Raw genomic sequence first — 25,559 nt, forward strand, 5'->3', positions numbered from 1 at the left:
TTTACTCCATTGGGATTTTTTTTTCTTTTCTCTGGATCAACATTGGGGGGAAAATAGGCTGAACTATGACTGCCTAATCGTGCAGCCTTTCGTGTCCCAGTGATTAACACCTTAGTTACCGGCTTATTGTGTTTTTATGTCCTGCAGCTGCAGCACAGGAATGAAGGGAGATTGCGATCTTCCTCCATACAATGCAGGCACCAGCTGTTTCTTACAGCCAACAGCAGGTGGCAACAGCTCCAATAAGCCGTGTGGCTCATCGGAGCTGTTAACCCTTTAAGTGCTGCTGTCAATTTTGACAGCAGCATTTAAACTCCCTGAACGATGTTTGCAAGTCCCGTACAGGCCCCCGCGATGAGATCGCAGAGAGCCGTGCGGCTGCCATGCGACCGGGGGATTTCTAAAAGGCCCCAAGGCTGTCTCGGCAGGATGCCTATCAAGCCATTCCCGTGGGGTGGCTTGATAGACTGTCTGCCCGATCGCAGTAGGATGTAATGCTATGGCATTACATCATACTGCAGAAGTGATCAAAGCACTGCAAGTTGTTGTCCCATCTGGGGACTAAAAAAAGTAAAAATAAGATTAATTAAGTTTTGGTAATTATTTTAGAAAAGTAATGAAAGTTAAGAAAAACTAAACCTTTTGCCATATTTATACTTAAAGAATCTAAATAATAAAACAAAAATACAGATTTCACTACATCTGTAAAAGTTCGATCTATCAAGGTAACGCATTTTTTACCCCGCACGGTGAATATCATAAACAAAAATAAACAAAGAACACCAGAAATGCACTTTTTTGGTTACCGTATCTCCAAGTAAACATTTAATAAAAAGCAATAAAAAACGTCCCACAACACAAGTAGTACAGCAAAAAACCCTTGGTATCGTAGTAATCATACCGACCCATAGAATAAAGTTATCATGTCCTTTTTGGTGGTTTTTGTGCTGTAGAAAGAAGACACATCAAAAGATGGCAGAATTTCATTTTTTTCCATTTTTCTGCACTTAGAATTTTTTAAAGTTTTTCAGTACATTATATGGTACATTAAATAGTATCATTGAGTAGTCACACAATCAGGGGTGAAGCCTTTAAGAGAATTCTACACGGGCACTAGACTCCAACCTTGTGCATGTTGTCATCCCCTGTGGAGCACGGGATTTCATTAATTTACAAACTGTTGATAACCCACGGGACAGAGGACAACCGCCCCGACTTCACGGGACAGTGGGAGCGCGAGTTGGGGGTGGAGTGTACTAGTCTTGATTGGAAGAAGGCCTTTAGCATGTGTCATAAGAGCACCAGGTTCGGTAGAATCCAGGAGCAGAACTTCAAAATCCTACCGCGCTGGTATAGGACACCGTCGAGACTCCACCAGATGGACGCACAGATCTCCCCAGTATGCTGGAGATGTCTGGTCAGCCCGGGGACAATGACCCACATATGGTGGGAATGCCCCCCAGTCAGAGAGCTGTGGGAAAACGTAGAACTTCTTTACAACAACATGGCCAGATCGACGGTGTCCTTGACAGCTAAGATGGCCCTCCTGCTCATGATACCAGGGTCCATGGCAAAGATCAAGTCGGATCTACTTCGATTGGTGATTCTAGCGGTCAGGATGTCTGTCCCTGGTCTATGGCGCTCCACGTCCCTTCTCACAAGAACTTTGTGGACGGAAAAACTCAACATGCTCATGAGATATGAAGTAGAAGGGCCACGGGAGGAGGGCGAAAGGACTAACTTATATGAACTCTGGAGACCATGGGTAGCCATGAGATCTTCAGACGCCTTCGAGAACTGGCTAAACACGGGCCGACTCGACCCATAGCAGCCAGCGGACTAGAGAGAGCAAGACTTGCCCCCCCCTTCCTCCCCTCCCATCTTTTCCTCGACACCCCCCCCCCCTTCCCCTCACTTAGGTTCGTTTCCCCCTTTTTTGTTGGAAATGGAAATTTAACATATTCTGCCACAGTTTGAAAAATATTGCGCAGAGATGTGATGTAGCTATGCTGCGACAGAATAATACAGGCAGATCAATACTGTGAAATACCATTCTGTTTTAATTGAAAATGTTTAATAAAAACTGATTGAAACTAAATAGTATCATTGAAAAATACAACTCGTCCCACAAAAAACAAGCCCTCATACAGCGACGTCGATGGATAAAGGAGTTACGATTTTTTTTAAAGGGGGGGGGGGGGGGGAGAAAAAAACGAAAATGAATTTAAAAAAAAAGCTTGGTCACTAAGGTGTTAGATCAGTGCATCCAGCTGAGCCCACTGGAATCTAGAAGGAAGACCTGTACTGGGTGAAATGTACACTCCTTCAAGGACTTTTCCTTGCACATGTCTACAATAATTACAGGTTTTAAATCCATTTGATCCGCACTTAAAATTGCATTAATAATGTAGCCACGTTTTATATGACATGTTGTTGGTAAATAAAGTCAAGGATAACACATCCCCGGGAGTCCTACCTTTTTTGGCTACAAATCCATGATTTTGGGCCTCGTGTGGAGCAGAGTGTTAAGGGCGCAGAAATGTAAGTTCTAAGCTCTCGCTCTAGCCCCGAAAGCTGTGAGTTCAATCCCCGCAAGGTTTAGGTAGCCGAGTCAAGGTTGAGTCAGTCTTCCATCTTTTCGAGGTGGGTAAACTGAGTACTCAGCTTGGTGGGAGGTAATAAATAAATTACCTGAAAGCGCTGCGTAAAAAGTTGGCGCTATACAAATAAGAGGATTTTAAGAAGATTTTGTCTGCTAGTGGCATGAAGGAGGATATTTCCAGTGACTTCTTTGCCATAAAGTTCAGTTTTTACTTTCCCTAATATCACCTGTCAGGATGATGTCTAGAAAATTGATCATATTCACATCCCAATTTCCAGTAAATTTTTGGGAAAGTGAAACTAGTTAAAGGGGTTGTCCCGCGCCGAAACGGGTTTTTTTTTTTTTCAATAGCCCCCCGTTCGGCGCGACACAAACCCGATGCAGGGGTTTAAAAAAAAAAACGGATAATACTTACCCGAATCCCCGCGCTCCGGTGACTTCTTACTTACCTTGCGAAGATGGCAGGTCTTCTGTGCGGTCCATTGCCGATTCCAGCCTCCTGATTGGCTGGAATCGGCACACGTGACGGGGCGGAGCTACGAGGAGCAGCTCTCTGGCACGAGCGGCCCCATTCAGAAGGGAGAAGACCGGACTGCGCAAGCGCGTCTAATCGGGCGATTAGACGCTGAAAATTAGACGGCACCATAGAGACGAGGATGCTAGCAACAGAACAGGTAAGTGAATAACTTCTGTATGGCTCATAATTAATGCACAATGTACATTACAAAGTGCATTAATATGGCCATACAGAAGTGTATACCCCAACTTTGTTTCGCGGGACAACCCCTTTAAAAGGAAAATTTGAGTATTGTACCAAGATGCTAATATTCTAACAATATTTGTCTGTGGTATATGCTACATGAGTATACCACCTGATTGGCTGAATTCACTACGTAGCGCATGCCATCAAAAGTGTTTTTATGGCTGAAATAATAAAGTCACGTTTTTAGGAAGCTAATATTTTTGGAATAACCACCTTTCTCCAGCAGTCCACTGGGTTTCCGTGCTCATCTGAAGATATATCTGGTTAAATGGAACTTAAGGAACTATGGAATTGGCAAGTAGATTTCTATTGTTTATGCTAAACATTCCCAGTGGGTGCTGGCTGTTTCTGACAGCTAACACCTGCCATTAGTTGTCATGGAAGGCCTAGGCCTAGTGAAGGCTCGCAGCGCTGCCATTTATTTAACCATATCATGCCCTGTCAATCACAGTGTTTCTAGTCCTAGTAGATCTGCACAGAGCTAGTTACGGCACAAAATAAGTATCAGGATATAAGATGTCCCTGGCATAATACTTCCTCTGGGTAACGCCAGTGACATCATTGAGCTTAGGCGATCCAGCCACTTCCTATAATCCAAACAGCAGAATAAGGTGGCCCTGGAAACCCCCAAAACTCATCATCTGCTTGACTAAATAAGCTATGACACTCTTGTATAGTATTGATAGATTGCTAAATGTATGTACTGAAACATATCGGTTACACAGTTTCTCCTTAAGAACTTACAGGGAAATATGACCTATATAGAATTATGGCTCCAAAATAGTGTAATACTGCATGTACTCCCCCCCCCCCCACTCATCACATGGGCAGAAGGTTATGGGGGAGTGGCTGATAAATGGCAAAATGTGATCCAAGCCAAGAGACCCTGTCTGATTCTACGAACTACCAAAGTCATAGCCAGCATGTCTTACAATGCCTTGTATTGTATGTCTTTTTGTAACATTTTATAAGCACTGCAACTTTTTGTGTTCAAGCTTTAAACCTGAATAAGCTCAGTCCTTTTTGCATTAAAAGAACCTAAAGTCACTGAAGAGAGTTAACTTTGACAGCTAAAGCGAAGTGAGCGCCAGTATACTGGTATATTGCCAAACTTAGGCATCTGATCTGCCCTACTGTAAAACGGTTAATAATGTCGCGGCACCCCCGCTATGTTGCAGCAGCAGGCCGGCTATCAGTGACAGACAGCTCCCACTGCCGGAAAGCGGAAGATCTCTTATGATCTCGAGCTATCCTCGTGACGTAAAAGTACGTCCAGTTGCGGGAAGTACCCCGCTGCCATGACGTACCCTTACGTCATGTGGAGGGAAGGGGTTAAACCACTGAGTCCAACTTTATTGGTCTCCACAGCCCAAAGCTATTAACATTAGCCTGGATATCAAGATTCCACAGCACTGCAATTTTGTTCTGAAGTTTCACCATAAAGAGGTGGCACTTCAGATGAGGTCTCACGAATAGCCTACATCATTAAGACGTTAAAATCAGGTAACTAACTAGTGAGTCAATGACTCTTCAATTCATGGTGGTTACTTTTATGAAATCAGAAACCACTTTAACCACAGCCAACAATACCCAGATGACAGAGAGCACACAGTATACTACAATGCTACCGGGGAAGATCAGTGGAAATCTTCATAAATCAGTCTATAGAGAATATTTGCCTAAATCTCAGCTTCATCTACCTGATGATCCAGTAGGACATGTTCCTCTTCCTCTGGACAATCCTGGGAATATAGAGGACTGGGACATCTCTCTGGGGGATTTCTCTGTCTGGATCCATCTATAGGAAATAACCAGAGACTGAATACATTGTATATCTGATGATCAGATGATGGTGAGACTAGCCAACCATCAAAACTGGTCTCCAGAATAAAGGAAGGTCTCCTCTTACCCGGTGATGTGAGGGGCTGCTGATCCTCCATCATGACCTCCTTGTACAGATCCTTGTGTCCTTCTAAATACTCCCACTCCTCCATGGAGAAATAGACAGTGACATCCTGACACCTTATAGGAACCTGATACACACAATATACCGTCATCCCCCAGACTCCTCCCTTGGCATTATTATATAATGTCCCCCATTCCCAGCAGCGCTCACCTCTCCGGTCAGCAGCTCAGTGATCCTGTGAGTAAGTTCTAGGATCTTCTGCTCATGTATCAGTGAATGAGGTGAATGCTCAGTGATGGGGCTCTGGGTCCAGCTCCGTCCTCCTGACACACAGGGGGTCACAGACTCACCAGACCACTTCTTCACTACTGTGTAATCCTGTGGATGGTGAGACACTGATCACTACATGGAGGCTAAGAATCCTTCACCTTTCCCGTCATTCCCCTGTTTATTACTAGAGATAAGAGTGACATCATGTGAAGCTCTCACCTCCCCAGTTATCCAGTAGATGATCTCCAGGGTGAGGTCTAATATCTGGGCAGCCATGTGGTCTCTGTCCTTCTCCATCCTTGGTGGGTCATTGATGGAAAGGACCATTGTCTTTATCTGTGAGAGTCTTGTGACTAAGGAACCTGAGGGAACACATGAAGCATCTCACTAATAGGGATTCAAAATTATTAATAGCAGCATATAATGAAGGTGATTTATTATGATCAGCTATCTAGTATACATATTACAGGTCTTCTTTATATAAAGCAGTGGTCCACGACCAATCTCTGAAGAGCCACGTGTACTTTGCGGTATCTTCCTGTGTGGATGACCATGGCAGTCCTGAGTTATGACCATTTACCCTTTTTTACATTCTCTCTTAGAGTCTGCCCTTCTTCCCATTGTACCCCACACATCCCTAATATCTATACATACATAGACACTAGCTCATGCAGCTTTATGTATACCTGCCTATTTAAATAAAAGATGGCGGACCATTGTACAGAATAGTAGTGATCTAGAGGTTGAGATTTTTTACTTTCAGTTTCACATCTATCCCATCATAGCACCTGAATTTGCAAAACGTCATGCAGTTCTAATTTTTTTATATGTTGTTAGGACCTAAGCCAATAGTAAGAAACCAAGTTTGTAGCTACATAGCACCCTTAAAAAACTGCAAAATTTTCACATTTTTCTCACTTTTGGCTCTTATAGTATGCATCTAACAGAAAATACTTTTTAAAAATAGATTAAATTTTCTAAAATTTGAGCCCTCCCCTAGTCCCATACGTCCAGTATTTCTGAGATACAGCTCTTCAAAAATTGGGCAATTATTCAAAAAGTGAAGCATTTTCGTTTTAGTCATGTATCTTGTCAAATATAGTCAATAATATTCATCCAACAAGGACAGTCATAATTAATAAATTTGAAATACGTTACCAAGCGGCGGTTGCTGGTCCTCCCGGGGCGGCGGTGTGCGGGGTCCCGCGGTCAGGGCGCGTCCCCCCGGCTTGTTGTCCGGCTGCCGGGGGGCGCGGGTGCCTGGCCGGCGTGGTGCTGGTGGCGCCCGCACCTGTGAGTGCAGCTGCCGTGCACAAGCTCCCTTTCTGATTCTGTTGGGAGTTGGCTGTCTCCCTCTCTCCGCCCCTGGGTGGAGGCTTTTGTTTAAAGGTTGGGCAGATACTAGCAATCACTGCCAGTTATTGGTTTCCGTCAGTGTGCAAGCTAGTCTGCCTCGGTTGGTCTCCTGCTTCTGTCAGCCTGTCTGCTATACTTTGCTATTATCCCCCTGGTTTTTCCATCTGCCTCAGTTCTGCTTAGTATTGTTCATGTTGGTTATTTACATTTGCCTTTTCTGTCGCTATTCTAGCCTTTCCATCCAGGTACGCCAGCGTCCCTTTTTCGGTCCCTAGTGAGAGTAGGGACCGCCGCCCAGTTGCCCACCTGGGGTTAGCCAGGAGTGGAGGCAAGCAGGCAGGGACAGGGGTTGTGGGTGAGATCTAGGGCACCCGGGCTGGCTTATCACGGGTAGTATACCGTAACAATACATTTATTTTGCTTTAATTTGAGCTCCAACGGGCACCCATATGGCCAATGGTTCTCTCAAAAATGGCATATAACAAAAATCTGAAAAAATTGATTTAAGGAAAAAAAATCTATGAAAATATTCACATAATGTAATTTCAAGAAAAAAGGTGTAAAATAGATAAATATTTACGTATTTCAAATTCATTAACTACGATTGTCCTCGGTGGATGAGTATTTTTTTAACTATATTTGACAAGACACATGACTAAAACGAAAATGTTTCACTTTTTGGAAAAAGGAAAAAAAAATGGTATGGTAATGTATTACCCAGTAGAACTAAGTGTCTAAGTGTGATTAAAAGCAGTAAAGCGCAGGAAAGCAGTAAAAGTGCCGGAGACCTGCCTTATATAACCCTCTAGTATGTAAGCGTGTGTGTACATATATATATATATATATATATACATACACACACACACATATATATATATACACACACACACACATATATACACACACATATATATATATATATATATATATATATAGGCGATAACTCTCACTGATTGACTTACCAATAATTTTTTAACTTCCCAGTGTTTTACAAACTTGAAATTTGGCCTGACCATTCTTCAGGTCCTAAATAGAAAAAGTAAAGAGGTCGCAACTTAATTACTTAAATCTAAGTGCATAAGCAAGTCATCCCCCATATAAACTTGAACTTTTGGTGCAACCAATGTTTAGTTCCTAAATAGGAAAAGTAAAAGGGTCGCAATTTCAATATTCAATTCTAAGCCTGAAAAACCGTGTGAAAATCCATGACACAAGAAACAGTTATTTTCTCAGAAACTATAAAGCCTAGGGAAATGATTGGTATACTGAGGATAATCTACCTCACCTCTATGTGTATATACTGAGGAGAATCTTTACATAGAATAAATGCCGGCAGCAAAATTAAAGAGAATCCAATTCTTTGAATTTTTTATGTACGTGTGGTGCCCATTCTGGATGAAAAGATAGCGATCCTGTAAGCGAGTGACCCTGAATTGCCACACAATATACTCCCTCTAATACATATATACACTGTATACAGGATAATGCATACATTAAACACACCTGTATTGTGAGCCTGACTTCTTTTCCAGAAAAGATCATTGAAGAAATTATTAAACAGACTGGAAAAGGGCAAAGATTGGACCAGGAAACTACAGGCCGGTGAGCCTGACTTCAATACCCGCAAAGATCTTCGAACGAGGATATATGCAAGCACTTGGATAAGCATGGGATAATTAACCAGCGCCAGCATGGGGTTTTAACAAACAAGTCATGCCAGACTAACCTAATTTCCTTCTATGACAGAATCACCGACTGGGTTGATCAGAAAAATGCACTAGATATAGAATATCTTAACATTAGTAAAGCATTTGACAAAGTATCTCATACCATACTTATTGAAAAAATGACCAAATATGGGATTAACAAGGCAACTGTTAGGTGATTCACAACTGGCTGAGTGACCGTACTCAAAGAGTAGTCATAAATGGCTGCACATCCAAGTGGAAGAATGAATCAAGTGGGATCCACAAGGCTCTGTCCTAGGCCCAGTGTTGTTCAACATTTTTATAAATGATCTGGAGAAGGGAATTGATGGGAAACTGATCAAATTTGCCGACGACACAAAGCTAGGAGGGATAGCTAACACTAGGGAAGAGAGAGAGAGGATTCAAAAAGATCTGGAAAAGCTTGAACAGTGGGCGGCAACTAACAGAATGGTATTTATCAAGGAGAAATGCAAAGTCCTACATCTGGGCAAGAAAAATGGAAAAAGCACATACAGAATGGGAGGAATTGGGCTAAGCAGCATCACATGTGAAAAAGACTTGGGTATACTAATAGATCATAGACTGAACATGAGTCAACAATGTGATGCAGCAGCAAGAAAGGCAAACATAATTCTAAGATGTAATAACCCCTTAAAGATATGGCCTAATTTGGACTTAAAGGGGTTGTCCCGCGGCAGCAAGTGGGTCTATACACTTCTGTATGGCCATATTAATGCACTTTGTAATGTACATTGTGCATTAATTATGAGCCATACAGAAGTTATAAAAAGTTTTATACTTACCTGCTCCGTTGCTGGCGTCCTCGTCTCCATGGTTTCGGACTAATTTTCGGCCTCTGATGGCCAAATTAGCCGCGCTTGCGCAGTCCGGGTCTTCTGCTTTCTTCAATGGAGCCTCTCGTGCAGGATGCCGACTCCGTGTAGCTCCGCCCCGTCACGTGCCGATTCCAGCCAATCAGGAGGCTGGAATCGGCAATGGACCGCACAGAAGAGCTGCGGTCCACGGAGGAAGAGGATCTCGGCGGCCATCTTCACCGGTAAGTATAGAAGTCACCGGAGCGCGGGGATTCAGGTAAGCGCTCCGGTAAGCTTTCTTTAGGTCCCTGCATCGGGGTTGTCTCGCGCCGAACGGGGGGGGGGGGGGGGGGGGTTTGAAAAAAAAAAAACCCGTTTCGGCGCGGGACAACCCCTTTAAGGACACAATAATTTTTTTTGGCTTTTCATCTCAACTTTTTAAAAGACATAACTTTTTTAATTTTTTCGTAGATACGGCCATATGAGGGATTGTTTTTTGCATTGCAAACTCTAGTTTTTATTGGTATGATTTTTGCATTGATGTAATGTAAAGCTTTTATTATTTTTCTAGAGCAGGGAGCAAAACACATCAATCTTGCCATTGTTTTTAAATTATTTTTACAGCGTCAATCATGCAACATAAATGACACAATACATTTTTTTCTGCAGACGATTATGCTGATACCAAAAATAACATTTTTCTAGGTTTTTCCGCTTTTGCACAATAGAAACTATTTTTTGGAAATTATAATTATTTTTATATCGTTGCATTCAAAGTCCCATAATCTTTTTATTGTTCCATGAATGCAGCTCTGTGAGGGCTTGTTTTTGGTGTCACGAGCTGTATTTTTTATGTGTACACATTTGGGTTACATATGGCTTTTTAAAAATCGTTTTATTGTGCTTTTTGGGAAGTAAAACAAATAAAATGAGCATTCTTCATCCTTTTTTTCTGTGTTTTGCTGCACAGGATAAATTGGGATGCCTGGGATAACTTAGTGAATCCTGCACTGAGCAGAGCTTGGACCAGATGACCCCGGAAGTCCCTTCCAACTTTAACATTCTAAGATTCTATATATAACCCTCTTGTGTATATATATATATATATATATATACACACACGTTACACAAGATAACACATACATTATATAACTATATACACCCTGCAGTACATGTATGTATTATCCTGTATACAGTGTATATATTATATATACACACACACCTGTATAGCTACCCTAAAAATAAGACATACCCTAAAAATAAGACATAGCATGATTTTCCAGAATTTGGTATATACCCCCTCAAGTACATATATACACTGTATACAGGATAATACATACATTATATATGCACACCTGTATTATATAACTATATAACCCTCTAGTACATATATACACTGTATACAGGATAATACACACACACCTGTATTATACAGCTATATACACCCTCTAGTACATATATACTCTGTATACAGGATAATACATACATTATATATACACACACCTGTATTATATAACTATATACCCCCTCTAGTACATATATACACTGTATACAGGATAATACATACATTATATATACACACACCTGTATTATATAACTATATACACCCTCTAGTACATATATACACTGTATACAGGATAATACATACATTATATATACACACCAGTATTATATAACTATATACACCCTCTAGTACATATATACACTGTATACAGGATAATACATACACTATATATACACACACCTGTATTATATAACTATATACACCCTCTAGTACATATATACACTGTATACAGGATAATACATACATTATATATACACACACCTGTATTATATAACTATATACACCCTCTAGTACATATATACACTGTATACAGGATAATACATACATTATATATACACACCTGTATTATATAACTATATACACCCTCTAGTACATATATACACTGTATACAGGATAATACATACATTATATACACACACCTGTATTATATAACTATATACCCCCTCTAGTACATATATACACTGTATACAGGATAATACATACATTATATATACACCACCTGTATTATATAACTATATACACCCTCTAGTACATATATACACTGTATACAGGATAATACATTATATATACACACCTGTATTATATAACTATATACCCCCTCTAGTACATATATACACTGTATACAGGATAATACATACATTATACACGCCTGTATTATATTACTATATACACCCTCTAGTACATATATACACTGTATACAGGATAATACATACATTATATATACACCCCTGTATTATATAACTATATACACCCTCTAGTACATATATACACTGTATACAGGATAATACATACATTATATATACACACCTGTATTATATAACTATATACACCTCTAGTACATATATACACTGTATACAGGATAATACATACATTATATATACACACACCTGTATTATATAACTATATACCCCCTCTAGTACATATATACACTGTATACAGGATAATACATACATTATATACACACACCTGTATTATATAACTATATACACCCTCTAGCACATATATACACTGTATACAGGATAATACATACATTATATATACACACCTGTATTATATAACTATATACACCCTCTAGTACATATATACACTGTATACAGGATAATACATACATTATATATACACACCTGTATTATATAACTATATACACCCTCTAGTACATATATACACTGTATACAGGATAATACATTATATATACACACCTGTATTATATAACTATATACCCCCTCTAGTACATATATACACTGTATACAGGATAATACATACATTATATACACACCTGTATTATATAACTATATACACCCTCTAGTACATATATACACTGTATACAGGATAATACATACATTATATATACCCACCTGTATTATATAACTATATACACCCTCTAGTGTATATATATATATATATATATATACACTGTATACAGGATAATACATACATTATATATACACACCTGTATTATATAACTATATACCCCCTCTAGTACATATATACACTGTATACAGGATAATACATACATTATATAAACACACCTGTATTATATAACTATATACCCCCTCTAGTACATATATACACTGTATACAGGATAATACATACATTATATATACACACCTGTATTATATACCTATATACACCCTCTAGTACATATATACACTGTATACAGGATAACACATACATTATATACACACACCTGTATTATATAACTATATACCCCCTCTAGTACAAATATACACTGTATACAGAATATTATATATACACACCTGTATTATATAACTATATACACCCTCTAGTACATATATACACTGTATACAGGATAATACATACATTATATACACACCTGTATTATATAACTATATACACCCTCTAGTACATATATACACTGTATACAGGATAATACATACATTATACACACACACACCTGTATTATATAACTATATACACCCTCTAGTACATATATACACTGTATACAGGATAACACATACATTATATATACACACCTGTATTATATAACTATATACACCCTCTAGTACATATATACACTGTATACAGGATAATACATACATTATATACACACCTGTATTATATAACTATATACCCCCTCTAGTACATATATACACACTGTATACAGGATAATACATACATTATATATACACACCTGTATTATATAACTATATACACCCTCTAGTACATATATACACACTGTATACAGGATAATACATACATTATATATACACACCTGTATTATATAACTATATACACCCTCTAGTACATATATACACTGTATACAGGATAATACATACATTATATATACACCACCTGTATTATATAACTATATACACCCTCTAGTATATATATACACTGTATACAGGATAATACATACATTATATACACACCTGTATTATATAACTATATACACCTTCTAGTACATATATACACTGTATACAGGATAATACATTCATTATATATACACACCTGTATTATATAACTATATACACCCTCTAGTACATATATACACTGTATACAGGATAATACATACATTATATATACACACCTGTATTATATAACTATATACACCCTCTAGCACATATATACATTGTATACAGGATAACACATACATTATATATACACACCTGTATTATATAACTATATACACCTCTAGTACATATATACACTGTATACAGGATAACACATACATTATATACACACACCTGTATTATATAACTATATACACCCTCTAGTACATATATACACTGTATACAGGATAATACATACATTATATATAGACACCTGTATTATATAACTATATACACCTCTAGTAAATATATACACTGTATACAGGATAATACATACATTATATATACACCTGTATTATATAACTATATACACCCTCTAGTACATATATACACTGTATACAGGATAATACATACATTATATACACCCCTGTATTATATAACTATATACCCCCTCTAGTACATATATACACTGTATACAGGATAATACATACATTATATACACACACCTGTATTATATAACTATATACCCCCTCTAGTACATATATACACTGTATACAGTATAATACATACATTATATATACACACCTGTATTATATAACTATATACACCCTCTAGTACATATATACACTGTATACAGTATAATACATACATTATATATACACACCTGTATTATATAACCTATATGCACCTCTAGTACATATATACACTGTATACAGGATAATACATACATTATATACACACCTGTATTATATAACTATATACTCCCTCTAGTACATATATACACTGTATACAGGATAATACATACATTATATATACACACACCTGTATTATATAACTATATACACCCTCTAGTATATATACACACTGTATACAGGATAATACATACATTATATATACACACCTGTATTATATAACTATATACACCCTCTAGTACATATATACACTGTATACAGGATAATACATACATTATATATACACACCTGTATTATATAACTATATACACCTTCTAGTACATATATACACTGTATACAGGATAATACATACATTATATACACACCTGTATTATATAACTATATACACCCTCTAGTACATATATACACTGTATACAGGATAACACATACATTATATATACACACCTGTATTATATAACTATATACCCCCTCTAGTACATATATACACTGTATACAGAATAATACATACATTATATACACACACCTGTATTATATAACTATATACACCCTCTAGTACATATATACACTGTATACAGGATAATACATTCATTATATATACACACACCTGTATTATATAACTATATACACCCTCTAGTACATATATACACTGGGTACAGGATAATACATACATTATATACACACACCTGTATTATATAACTATATACACCTCTAGTACATATATACACTGTATACAGCATAATACATACATTATATATACACACACCTGTATTATATAACTATATACACCTCTAGTACAAATATACACTGTATACAGAATATTATATATACACACCTGTATTATATAACTATATACACCTCTAGTACATATATACACTGTATACAGGATAATACATACATTATATACACACCTGTATTATATAACTATATACACCCTCTAGTATATATATACACTGTATACAGGATAATACATACATTATATATACACACACCTGTATTATATAACTATATACACCCTCTAGTACATATATATACACTGTATACAGGATAATACATACATTATATCTACACACCTGTATTATATAACTATATACACCCTCTAGTACATATATATACACTGTATACAGGATAATACATACATTATATATACACACACCTGTATTATATAACTATATACACACCTCTAGTACATATATACACACTGTATACAGGATAATACATACATTATATATATACACCTGTATTATATAACTATATACACCCTCTAGTACATATATACACTGTATACAGGATAATACATACATTATATATACACACCTGTATTATATAACTATATACACCCTCTAGTACATATATATACTGTATACAGGATAATACATACATTATATATACACACCTGTATTATATAACTATATACACCCTCTAGTACATATATATACTGTATACAGGATAATACATACATTATATATATACACACCTGTATTATATAACTATATACACCCTCTAGTACATATATATACACTGTATACAGGATAATACATACATTATATATACACACACCTGTATTATATAACTATATACACACCTCTAGTACATATATACACACTGTATACAGGATAATACATACATTATATATACACACCTGTATTATATAACTATATACACCCTCTAGTACATATACACTGTATACAGGATAATACATACATTATATATACCCACCTGTATTATATAACTATATACCCCCTCTAGTACATATACACTGTATACAGGATAATACATCCATTATATACACACACCTGTATTATATAACTATATACACCCTCTAGTACATATACACACTGTATACAGGATAATACATACATTATATATACACACCTGCATTATATAACTATATACACCTCTAGTACATATATACACTGTATACAGGATAATACATACATTATATACACACACACCTGTATTATATAACTATATACACCCTCTAGTACATATATACACTGTATACAGGATAATACATACATTATATATACACACACCTGTATTATATAACTATATACACCCTCTAGTACATATATACACTGTATACAGGATAATACATACATTATATATACACACACCTGTATTATATAACTATATATACCCTCTAGTACATATATACACTGTATACAGGATAATACATACATTATATACACACACACCTGTATTATATAAAGCTATATACCCCCTCTAGTACATATATACATTCTATACAGGATAATACATACATTATATATACACATCTGTATTATATAACTATATACCCCCTCTAGTACATATATACACTGTATACAGGATAATACATACATTATATATCCACACCTGTATTATATTACTATATACATCCTCTAGTACATATATACACTGTATACAGGATAATACATACATTATATATACAGACCTGTATTATATAACTATATACACCCTCTAGTACATATATACACTGTATACAGGATAATACATACATTATATATACACACACACCTGTATTATATAACTATATACACCCTCTAGTACATATATACATTCTATACAGGATAATACATACATTATATATACAGACACCTGTATTATATAACTATATACCCCCTCTAGTACATATATACACTGTATACAGGATAATACATACATTATATACACACACACCTGTATTATATAACTATATACACCCTCTAGTACATATATACACTGTATACAGGATAATACATACATTATATACACACACATGTATTATATAACTATATACACCCTCTAGTACATATACACACTGTATACAGGATAATACATACATTATATACACCCCTGTATTATATAACTATATACCCCCTCTAGTACATATATACACTGTATACAGGATAATACATACATTATATACACACACCTGTATTATATAACTATATACCCCCTCTAGTACATATATACACTGTATACAGGATAATACATACATTATATACACACACCTGTATTATATAACTATATACACCCTCTAGTACATATATACACTGTATACAGGATAATACATACATTATATATACACACACCTGTATTATATAACTATATACACACCTCTAGAACATATATACACACTGTATACAGGATAATACATACATTATATATACACCTGTATTATATAACTATATACACCCGCTAGTACATATATACGCTGTATACAGGATAATACATACATTATATATACACACCTGTATTATATAACTATATACACCCTCTAGTACATATTTACACTGTATACAGGATAATACATACATTATATACACACCTGTACTATATAACTATATACACCCTCTAGTACATATATATACTGTATACAGGATAATACATACATTATATATACACACCTGTATTATATGACTATATACCCCCTCTAGTACATATATACACTGTATACAGGATAATACATACATTATATACACACACATACTATATAACTATATACACCCTCTAGTACATATATACACTGTATACAGGATAATATAATAATATTTTGCTCTACTGGCTAACACGGTACCATTCTTTATTCTTCCGACCAACCCTGCCCTGTAGAGGCAGCAGAATAGTGACTGCAGGACCTTTGGTGATGTCACAGTCATGTGATCAGTCACATAGAGGGGCGAGAAGGTGTGAATATTAGTGGCTGCAAGACCTTTGGTGATGTCATGAGATAGGAAGTGGCCGTCTCACCGTTTTGTTTCCCCTCATGTCACATGACCATGACATCATCAGACGTCCAGTAATCACTAGATAGAACTTTTTGGCCGCCTGCAGACGGGTGGAAATTCCGCGGCGGGATTTCCCACGGAATTTCCGCCTGTGGAAGCTGCCATAGGATTGCGTTAGCAAACGCAATCCTAGGCAGACGGCCACGACTTGGCCGCGCGAAATGTCACGTGGCAAACAAACTGCGGCACGCTCTATTTCTGTGCGGGGCTCTGCGAAACATCACTCACTGGCCGCCAGCTCCGGTTTGCGCATGCGCCGGCTGCCTGGCAGCCGGCACATCAGACAACCTGGGCCGCAGGAGTAGGTGAGTGCCATGCTGCTCTCTGCAGACGGTCTGGTCGGGTCCTGCTGCGAGAATTCTCGCAGCCGGATCCGACCCGGCCGCCTGTAGGCGGCCTTACATAGATACGTTAGTATTGTGGCTGCGTCCCGCACTGCATACTGATAAAAGATGACTAGTTCTACAGCAGCCGCCCCTTTCCATCCTCTACAGGCACTTTTTTGCCCCCTAGTGGTCAGGTTGTGAACTATGACAGTGTTTAAGGCTGATTTAGACGAGATTCGCTCAAAATTCGCTCAAAAGTTTTCATGCACGAGTTTGTTTATCGCTCACTTCAAGTTTTCTTGAATTGAACAATCAGCTGTTATCAGCGGAGCAGGCTGTTATCACAGTCGGCTGCGCTGATAAGATTCTCTCTGCCTCTCTCCAACTGTCAATTCACAGCAGGACCCTGGCAGTAAGCCTGAAGAACAATGCAGCTGTTTGCTTATGTAAAACAGCTGTATTATTCGGTGAGAGATAGCGGCGGTGTCTTACTGCGCCTGCATAGCTCTATAGTAGCTACTTAACTACTATAGAGTATATAAAGATGATCGCTCAAAACCGTCACTCAAACTATTGAGCATTCATTTGTCAGTGTAAATGGGGTCTTAGTTGCTTCACAGTGACGTGCCTAAGGTGTTATTCAGACAGGCGTACATCGGTCAGGTTTTCACGTCCAGACGATATACGCTTCCCCCCTCTGCAAGGGGAGGAGGCAGGATGCGACGGGAGCTAGGGTATTAGTGTATCTTGATGCCACCAGGAAGTCCTGGTGGAGCCAAAATTGACGGGGGTGACGCACCACAAGAGGCACACCCACCCAATTTCAGTTTCACATACTGCCCGCTGCATGGTCAGGGGGACAGAGACTGTAATGCAGGAGCACACGTCGGCGGCCTTCACCCCCTCTCCCCCCCCACCTCAGGCAGCTTTCCCGGCAGCCGACGGCCGCTGCCGGCTAAGTGGGAACACAGAGTGCTAAGAAGGAGAACATGCCGGCGGCCTTCCCCCCACACGCCAGGCAGGCTTTCCTGGCGGCCAAGAACTAGCGCTGACGGCGCAAGCTCTCAGCAGAGGACTGGGTGGCAGGGATTTCACTGTGCCACCGGTGGAGCACAAGCGCTCAGCGCGCCAGCTGTTAGCGGGGAGCGGCGTCCACGGAGCAGAGAGCCACGCCAGAGGAGCAGAAGCGCTGAGAGCGGCAGCTGTAAGCGGGGCAACAGGGAGCAGACTGTTTCGGCGGCAGAAAAGAAGTGGTGAGGTCGCCAGCTGTGAGCGGGGGACCTTAGGGTCAGGGTAAGATAACTTGTTAGGCTTACATTTTTACATTTTAATGCTGTCATGTTACAGCCGTAACATGTCAGCATTTATGAACACTGTCCTGCTAGGACCTTCGTGCCTTGACCCAGTCGGGAGCTAGGGGTGTGACTGCTGTCAAACCCCTAGCTTTCGGTGGCGTCAAGGTACACTAATACCTGGGAGCTATTGCACTGAGCTTCCACCCCTTCTCCACCCCTCACCACTGTTTGCAATAGGAGGGGATGGAACAGAACTTAGCTCTGCCCCCGTCTCGCCCATCCCATTGCAAACAGTGGCGAGGGGCGGGAGCTCAGTGCACTAGCTCCCATCCCATCCCGTCTCCTCCCCTTGCAGAGAGGGGTAGCGTATATCAGCCGGCCAGGAAAACCCAGCTGATATACACCCGTCTGAATAAGCCATAAGGGTGTATTTACACGAGTGAGTGTGATATGAATCCCAGAAACCTGGACTGATATTAGACTTGTAAACCTTTAATTTTTCCTGCGAATGTGATATAATTTGCAAGAAAAACATATCGTTGTGCAGTGAATTTCATACTCAGGAAAAAAATGTTATGTTGTTCCAATATTTTAATAGTAATTAAGAAAACAATAGTCATTAGAAAACAAAAATTCTATGCTTGCCTATTCCTTTCCCTGGCAGTCTTCTTACCACATCTTTTCCTTACCCATCTTCTCCTGAGTCCTGCAGTCCCCAGATCACCTCACCGCAAGTCAGACGATTCTTCTTCTTGCGGTGACGAAGCATCCATTGCTGGCGGTCTCCTTCCTGCAGGGCAGTACTCTATGTCAATAGGGATGTAGCGTTCATAGCCTAGCAGGGAGTGCCGATGTATTGCAGAGACTGCACATGCCTGCTGTCTCTCTGTAATAATATATGAACTCTCGCTGTGAGACAGCGTGCATGCACAGTCTCAGCAATAGATCAGCATTCCTTCGTAGGCAATGAATGTTATGTAGTATGTCTAGTAATGTAACCTACACCAACCTACTAGAAGAATGGACACATCATAAGAAGAAGAAAAGGATCCAGCCCGCTGGAGGTGAGGTGACCCAGTGGATGGAGGAGCCAGGAGAAGATAGGTTAGTAGAAGACTGCCTGTAGAGAAATAGGTAAGCATTGATTTTTTTTTTTTTATGACAAAACAACCACCTTATCAGTGCGACTGACATTCTTTTGGTCTCATTTTATAGCTAATATTCTAGGAAAATAATAAAGAATGACAAAATGTAAAATAACACCAAAAGTATACAGGTTGAACTGATAGAATCTGGGCTACAGCCGATTAAAGTTGAGTCGGGAATGCTGAGTTTACGGCTGTCATTTCAGTCTGTGTTCAGAGGGGAGGGGTTTGTGAAGATTTGTAATTCTCCTCTCTTTCCCCATCTGCCAGGCTGGGGGGTGACATAGACTTTTCTACTTTATCTCCCCCATCAATCAGAGAACATATTTCCACATATAACATTTTGGGGGGAGAGGTGAAAAGCTGAGAACTTCATCTAATCACTCCTCTAAACCGTTTAACCCCATGGATAATACAGTCATTGGTGACCACAGCATCTAAATGTTTTACATGAAATTTTTTTAAGTTTTTTTTCACTTACACAAGGCTTTAAATATTGAAAAACAAGGGGTGCGGCCAAGCGAATGGGGGGATGAGAGAGAAGCTCCTGAAAACTCTTTCCCAAAAAACATAATAGAGAACAACCACTGACCCGAATAGTGGAAATAAAAAGGAGGAGACCCTCTGCAGCCACGGTGCAGGAGGAAGAGAAACTGGGCAGCACAGCGCTATATTTCAGCACTCCAGCCCGGCATCGTGGTCCACCGGCACTTTCAAACATCTCCTCGTCAGCCTGTGGGGAGAGGATGGAGCCAGCTAAGAGTGCTTCTTCCTCAGTGAAATACTCTGAAGAGAGGGCAGGGCCGTCAGAGCTGCCATTGCACCTGTTGGCAGTAGAAGGAGCTCACCCGGCTACTCCAGAGAGTAGAGGAGTGGAGAAAGCAGAGGCTCCACACTAGAAGTCACCAGGAAGGGAGGAGGAGATGCTGGCTGCAGAACAGAGGAGATCCCCAGAATGGAGGCTGACTGTACAGAGGGAGAAGAGCAGTGAGTTGAATGAGCCCATCTCCCTCACATTTTACCGTGAGACACATGACCATCGAGAGAGACCCTGGCTACAAACACCCTCACCCTCATCCTCCAGTGCAGAAATAGGAGAGGCATCATGAGGCACACCTATACAGACCCCGCACAAGCAGAGATACTCTCTCTGCACAAATCTCCCTTCAAACACACACAAAGGAAAGGAAAAGAGGAGAGAGGCAGAAAGCTGCAATGGGAGACGCAATTGATCATGTGGAGACTCTGCAGGGATCCCTGTTCCCACCTCTTCCTCTGAACCGGTCGCCATCTTGCACATACACAAATGAGAGCCATACATACCACCATTTTTCTAGAGGCCCATAGGCTGATTCCTGGGATTGGAAAGTTCATTTGAAAGCCATTCCTACCAAAACGGAGATCACCCATTTATTCTTACATTTTGAAACATGATAACTGTAGATTATACTGTCAGTGTAAAAGGAGATTCAACAAATTGGGGGTAGATTATCTGAGGTGGAAGAGACCCAGAAACAGCTTTTCAAACATCTCAACACCCACCATTCTATTTTGCACAAACACGCCAACCAAATAGCAGATGTACTAACACACGTTGATGACACGGATAATCACAATAGGCACAATAACCTCCACATTAGGGGGCTAAATGAAGAGGTGGATCATGCGCACTTGTTCACCTAAGCTCAGAAATGCCTTGGGACTCTACTAAAACGTCCAATGGACAAACCATTGGAAATAAATAGAGTTCACAGTTCTCTTGGTCTAGAATAGAAAGATTGCAGACTGGCAAGGGATGTGATATGCGGAATCCATTTTTACAGTGAAAAGGAGGAGATTCTGAAACAAATACGAGATAAGAGCATCATCAATTACTTGGGAATTGACTGCATTGTCCTACCTGACCTTACTAGGAGAACCCTTCAACTACAGAGGGCATTGCGCCCTTTGCTCATGATCTGAAAAGAAAACGCCATTCCCTATACATGGGGATACCCCTTTCAGCTGGCGGTGAGCTGAGGCGCAGAGTGGCGATCTTCAAGAGTCTGGGACACCATCTCAAGCCACGCTGGGCTCCCTCAGGTCTCCATTCTGGAGTAGCTAAGACCCTCAGTTCCACCCTTGCCACCGCCGAGAGAAAGATGGACATAAATGGGTCTCAGGGTAACCCAAACAAACAGCTTACCATATGTGATGGACTCACACCTTCTCATAGTCTCCAATTTCTCTGCGTATATACATGTACAGGGGTTAAAGCAATACGTCCTGCTAGGGGGCTAAGCATTATCTCAGGTTATTTTAACAATAATGTTCTGATGCTGTTTAGGTTTTTTTTCTTTTCTGGATAGCTAATAATTTCCCATAAGATTTACTAACTTTGGCAATAGGTCAGCGTTGCTGGGTACTCTAAAGTGCGTGGAAGGGGGGTCCTCAACAAGGCTGCTATATTTGAGTATGTATATATTTACTGTTGATAGGGGCTAAAAGAAATTAATATATGTTGCTTAGTAATCTATTTGAATCAATAAGGCTGAATACTGCGATATTTTATGTGTGAAAGAGCTGGTGACTGTTCTGAGGAACAGACCTGTGGTTTCCTGTCTTAAGGTCTACATCTGACCGAAATGGAATCAGGAAGGTCACCAGAGCAGATGTTCATAAGTTTAGCAAGAGATGGCTTAACCACAGAGAGTTATCAGCAATTTCTTAAAGATGTGCTTGTCTAAGTCATATATCACAAGTCTAAGTTAAATGTTAAGTCATAAGTTTATTGTCAAATGTGAAGTCACAAGTTTTTCCCTGTTTAACCACAAGTCGTATTCTGCAAGAGCGACTGGCTATAAAAGCCAAGACATGCAAATAATAAACTCAGAGTTCATTGCTTCAACCATATACTGTGTATGGCTCAATGCTTTGCCTCTCAAAGGGAGCGCTCCTACCTAGGTCAATTTGGAACCGGACAACATCACTGACCAGTCTGTTTGAACAGGCTAACCCCCGACAGTTTTTGGCGCCCAACTAGGCGGCGGGGCTTATCTTTACGGGACATCGCAACCAGTAGACTGAAACAAACTCCTGGCCCGTTGACGTGGATACTGGATCCTGAGACCCCAGACTGAAAACACCGGTGTAAAGGTAAGAGCTTATCTTACTATTATACAGTCTGGATTCTTTAGATCTGTGTGTCTCTAACGGACTAGAGGTTAGTTGTTGCCTGTTTCCTATATTTTCTGCCCCGTCCATATTTTAGAGTGAATAAGTTCATTTAACTGTCCTAGACGGAAGAACTCACTCATTGGGACTTAAAGAGTCATGTTGTCTGTATTGGAGATTGAAATAATTGTCATTGTTATAGTCTCATTTCTGGCAGTCATATTGTTACTCTGGATCTGTTATAATATTACTAAAAGTTCCCTAAGAGGCGAAGTCTGGTCTCCCCTGAATCCTAGTGTTTGAAGTTGACCACGTTTTAGTTCTGTAAATCTATTCCGGGACAGGGAACTGTGTGTTCCCAGATAATCTCAGTGATTATCTTAGTTTACTGTGTGAAATATACGTCCTGTATACTTAGTGAAGAATAGTTGGAAGTGGTCAAGCATGGGGTCTGAACAATCTAAGATATATCAGACTCCTATTGAAATAATTAATGATAGAGAAGGGGAGGACATTTGCAGACAAGCCTATAAAGTTTACAAACGTATAGGCCTCAAGAAGGCGGGAACATTCAATTATGAATTTTGGTCACAATATGAGGATAAGCATAGAAAGGAAATAAGAAATAAGGGTTTGGAAAAGGGCATGAAGGCCATCCTGGACTGCTCTAAAACAGCAGAAGACGAACACTGGGACTCCGAGTCCCGAGGCGAGGGCATTTTAGTTTATTGTCCTATGGCCCGGCCACCAATAGACGTTCCCATGGAAACCCCTACGGTTCCATTGGTCCCTCCTGTCGTCCCAGCAGCTCCACCAATGTCTCCAAATAATCCCTTTAATTCTCTGTATCCCAATTTGCCGCCCCTGCCCCCTACGTATCCACAGGCTACTGCCCAGATGGATACACCTCCCTACAGCCCTCAATCAGGATCCCCGGGCCCTGAAGTAAATAGAGGTCCGGCTTGGGATTGTCCACGTTGTGGTCAACAGAATGCCTGTTTTAGAGAACTCTGTACGGTATGTGGGACTCCACGTCCCAGGGACCAGTGTAGACAACCGGTTCCCTTGTTCCCCGTTACAACCTCCACTACCCATTATAGAGAACCAAACAGACCGAGTCCACCATTGGGCACGGTCAGACAAGAGGACACCGACAGACCATCGTCTTCTAATGACAGACCCACGGACGCACATAGACCAACTCCCGGGTCTACGGTCACTACATGGCGACCCTGGAGCGCCACAGACCAGATGGCACTGTGTCAGCAACTGCCCGATCCCCAGACAGAGCCAGCAGCTTTCCATAGAAAGTTGGAAGTCATACAGAAAAACTACTCTGCCACTTGGACAGATATGGAATGTCTTATGAATGTAAAATGTCCTCTGGGCCTTTATAATAGTATTGCTCAATTTTGTGGTCTTGAAGATCGCCCAGATGACCCCCAGACATTACTTAGTGGTACTCAATATGTGGACAAGGTTAAGGCCTGGTTTAAGGATAAAGCCCAAGAGAGACGTACAGCCCTAACCCAGTGTAGACAGAACAAGGGCGAGTCTATTGAATGTTACTTTGGCCGTTTAGAGGAAGTTGGCAGAGATCTGGGTTTATATGATTGTCCAAAAGCCATACGTAATGCTGCTTTTTGTGAAGCCTTTATGCAAGGAATAGATAAGCGCCTGTCC

At 39.7% G+C, this 25,559-nt stretch overlaps 2 protein-coding genes across 2 annotated transcripts in view; one reads left to right on the top strand and one right to left on the bottom strand.

Annotated features, from left to right (window-relative positions):
- The window catches only part of LOC136620111 (uncharacterized), a 534,467-nt gene that overhangs the window by 85,072 nt on the left and 423,836 nt on the right, over positions 1-25,559 (top strand).
- The window catches only part of LOC136619660 (zinc finger protein 208-like), a 127,782-nt gene that overhangs the window by 47,029 nt on the left and 55,194 nt on the right, over positions 1-25,559 (bottom strand). Inside the window, exons 9-10 of the mRNA XM_066594425.1 lie at positions 5,275-5,398; positions 5,066-5,163 (exon numbers count right to left, since the gene is read on the bottom strand). Coding sequence (XP_066450522.1) covers positions 5,066-5,163; positions 5,275-5,398 — 222 coding nt within the window. The remainder of the gene's footprint in view (positions 1-5,065; positions 5,164-5,274; positions 5,399-25,559) is intronic.

The sequence above is a fragment of the Eleutherodactylus coqui genome, chromosome 3 (genome assembly GCF_035609145.1).
Source record: "Eleutherodactylus coqui strain aEleCoq1 chromosome 3, aEleCoq1.hap1, whole genome shotgun sequence".
Taxonomy (NCBI): Eukaryota; Metazoa; Chordata; class Amphibia; order Anura; family Eleutherodactylidae; genus Eleutherodactylus; species Eleutherodactylus coqui.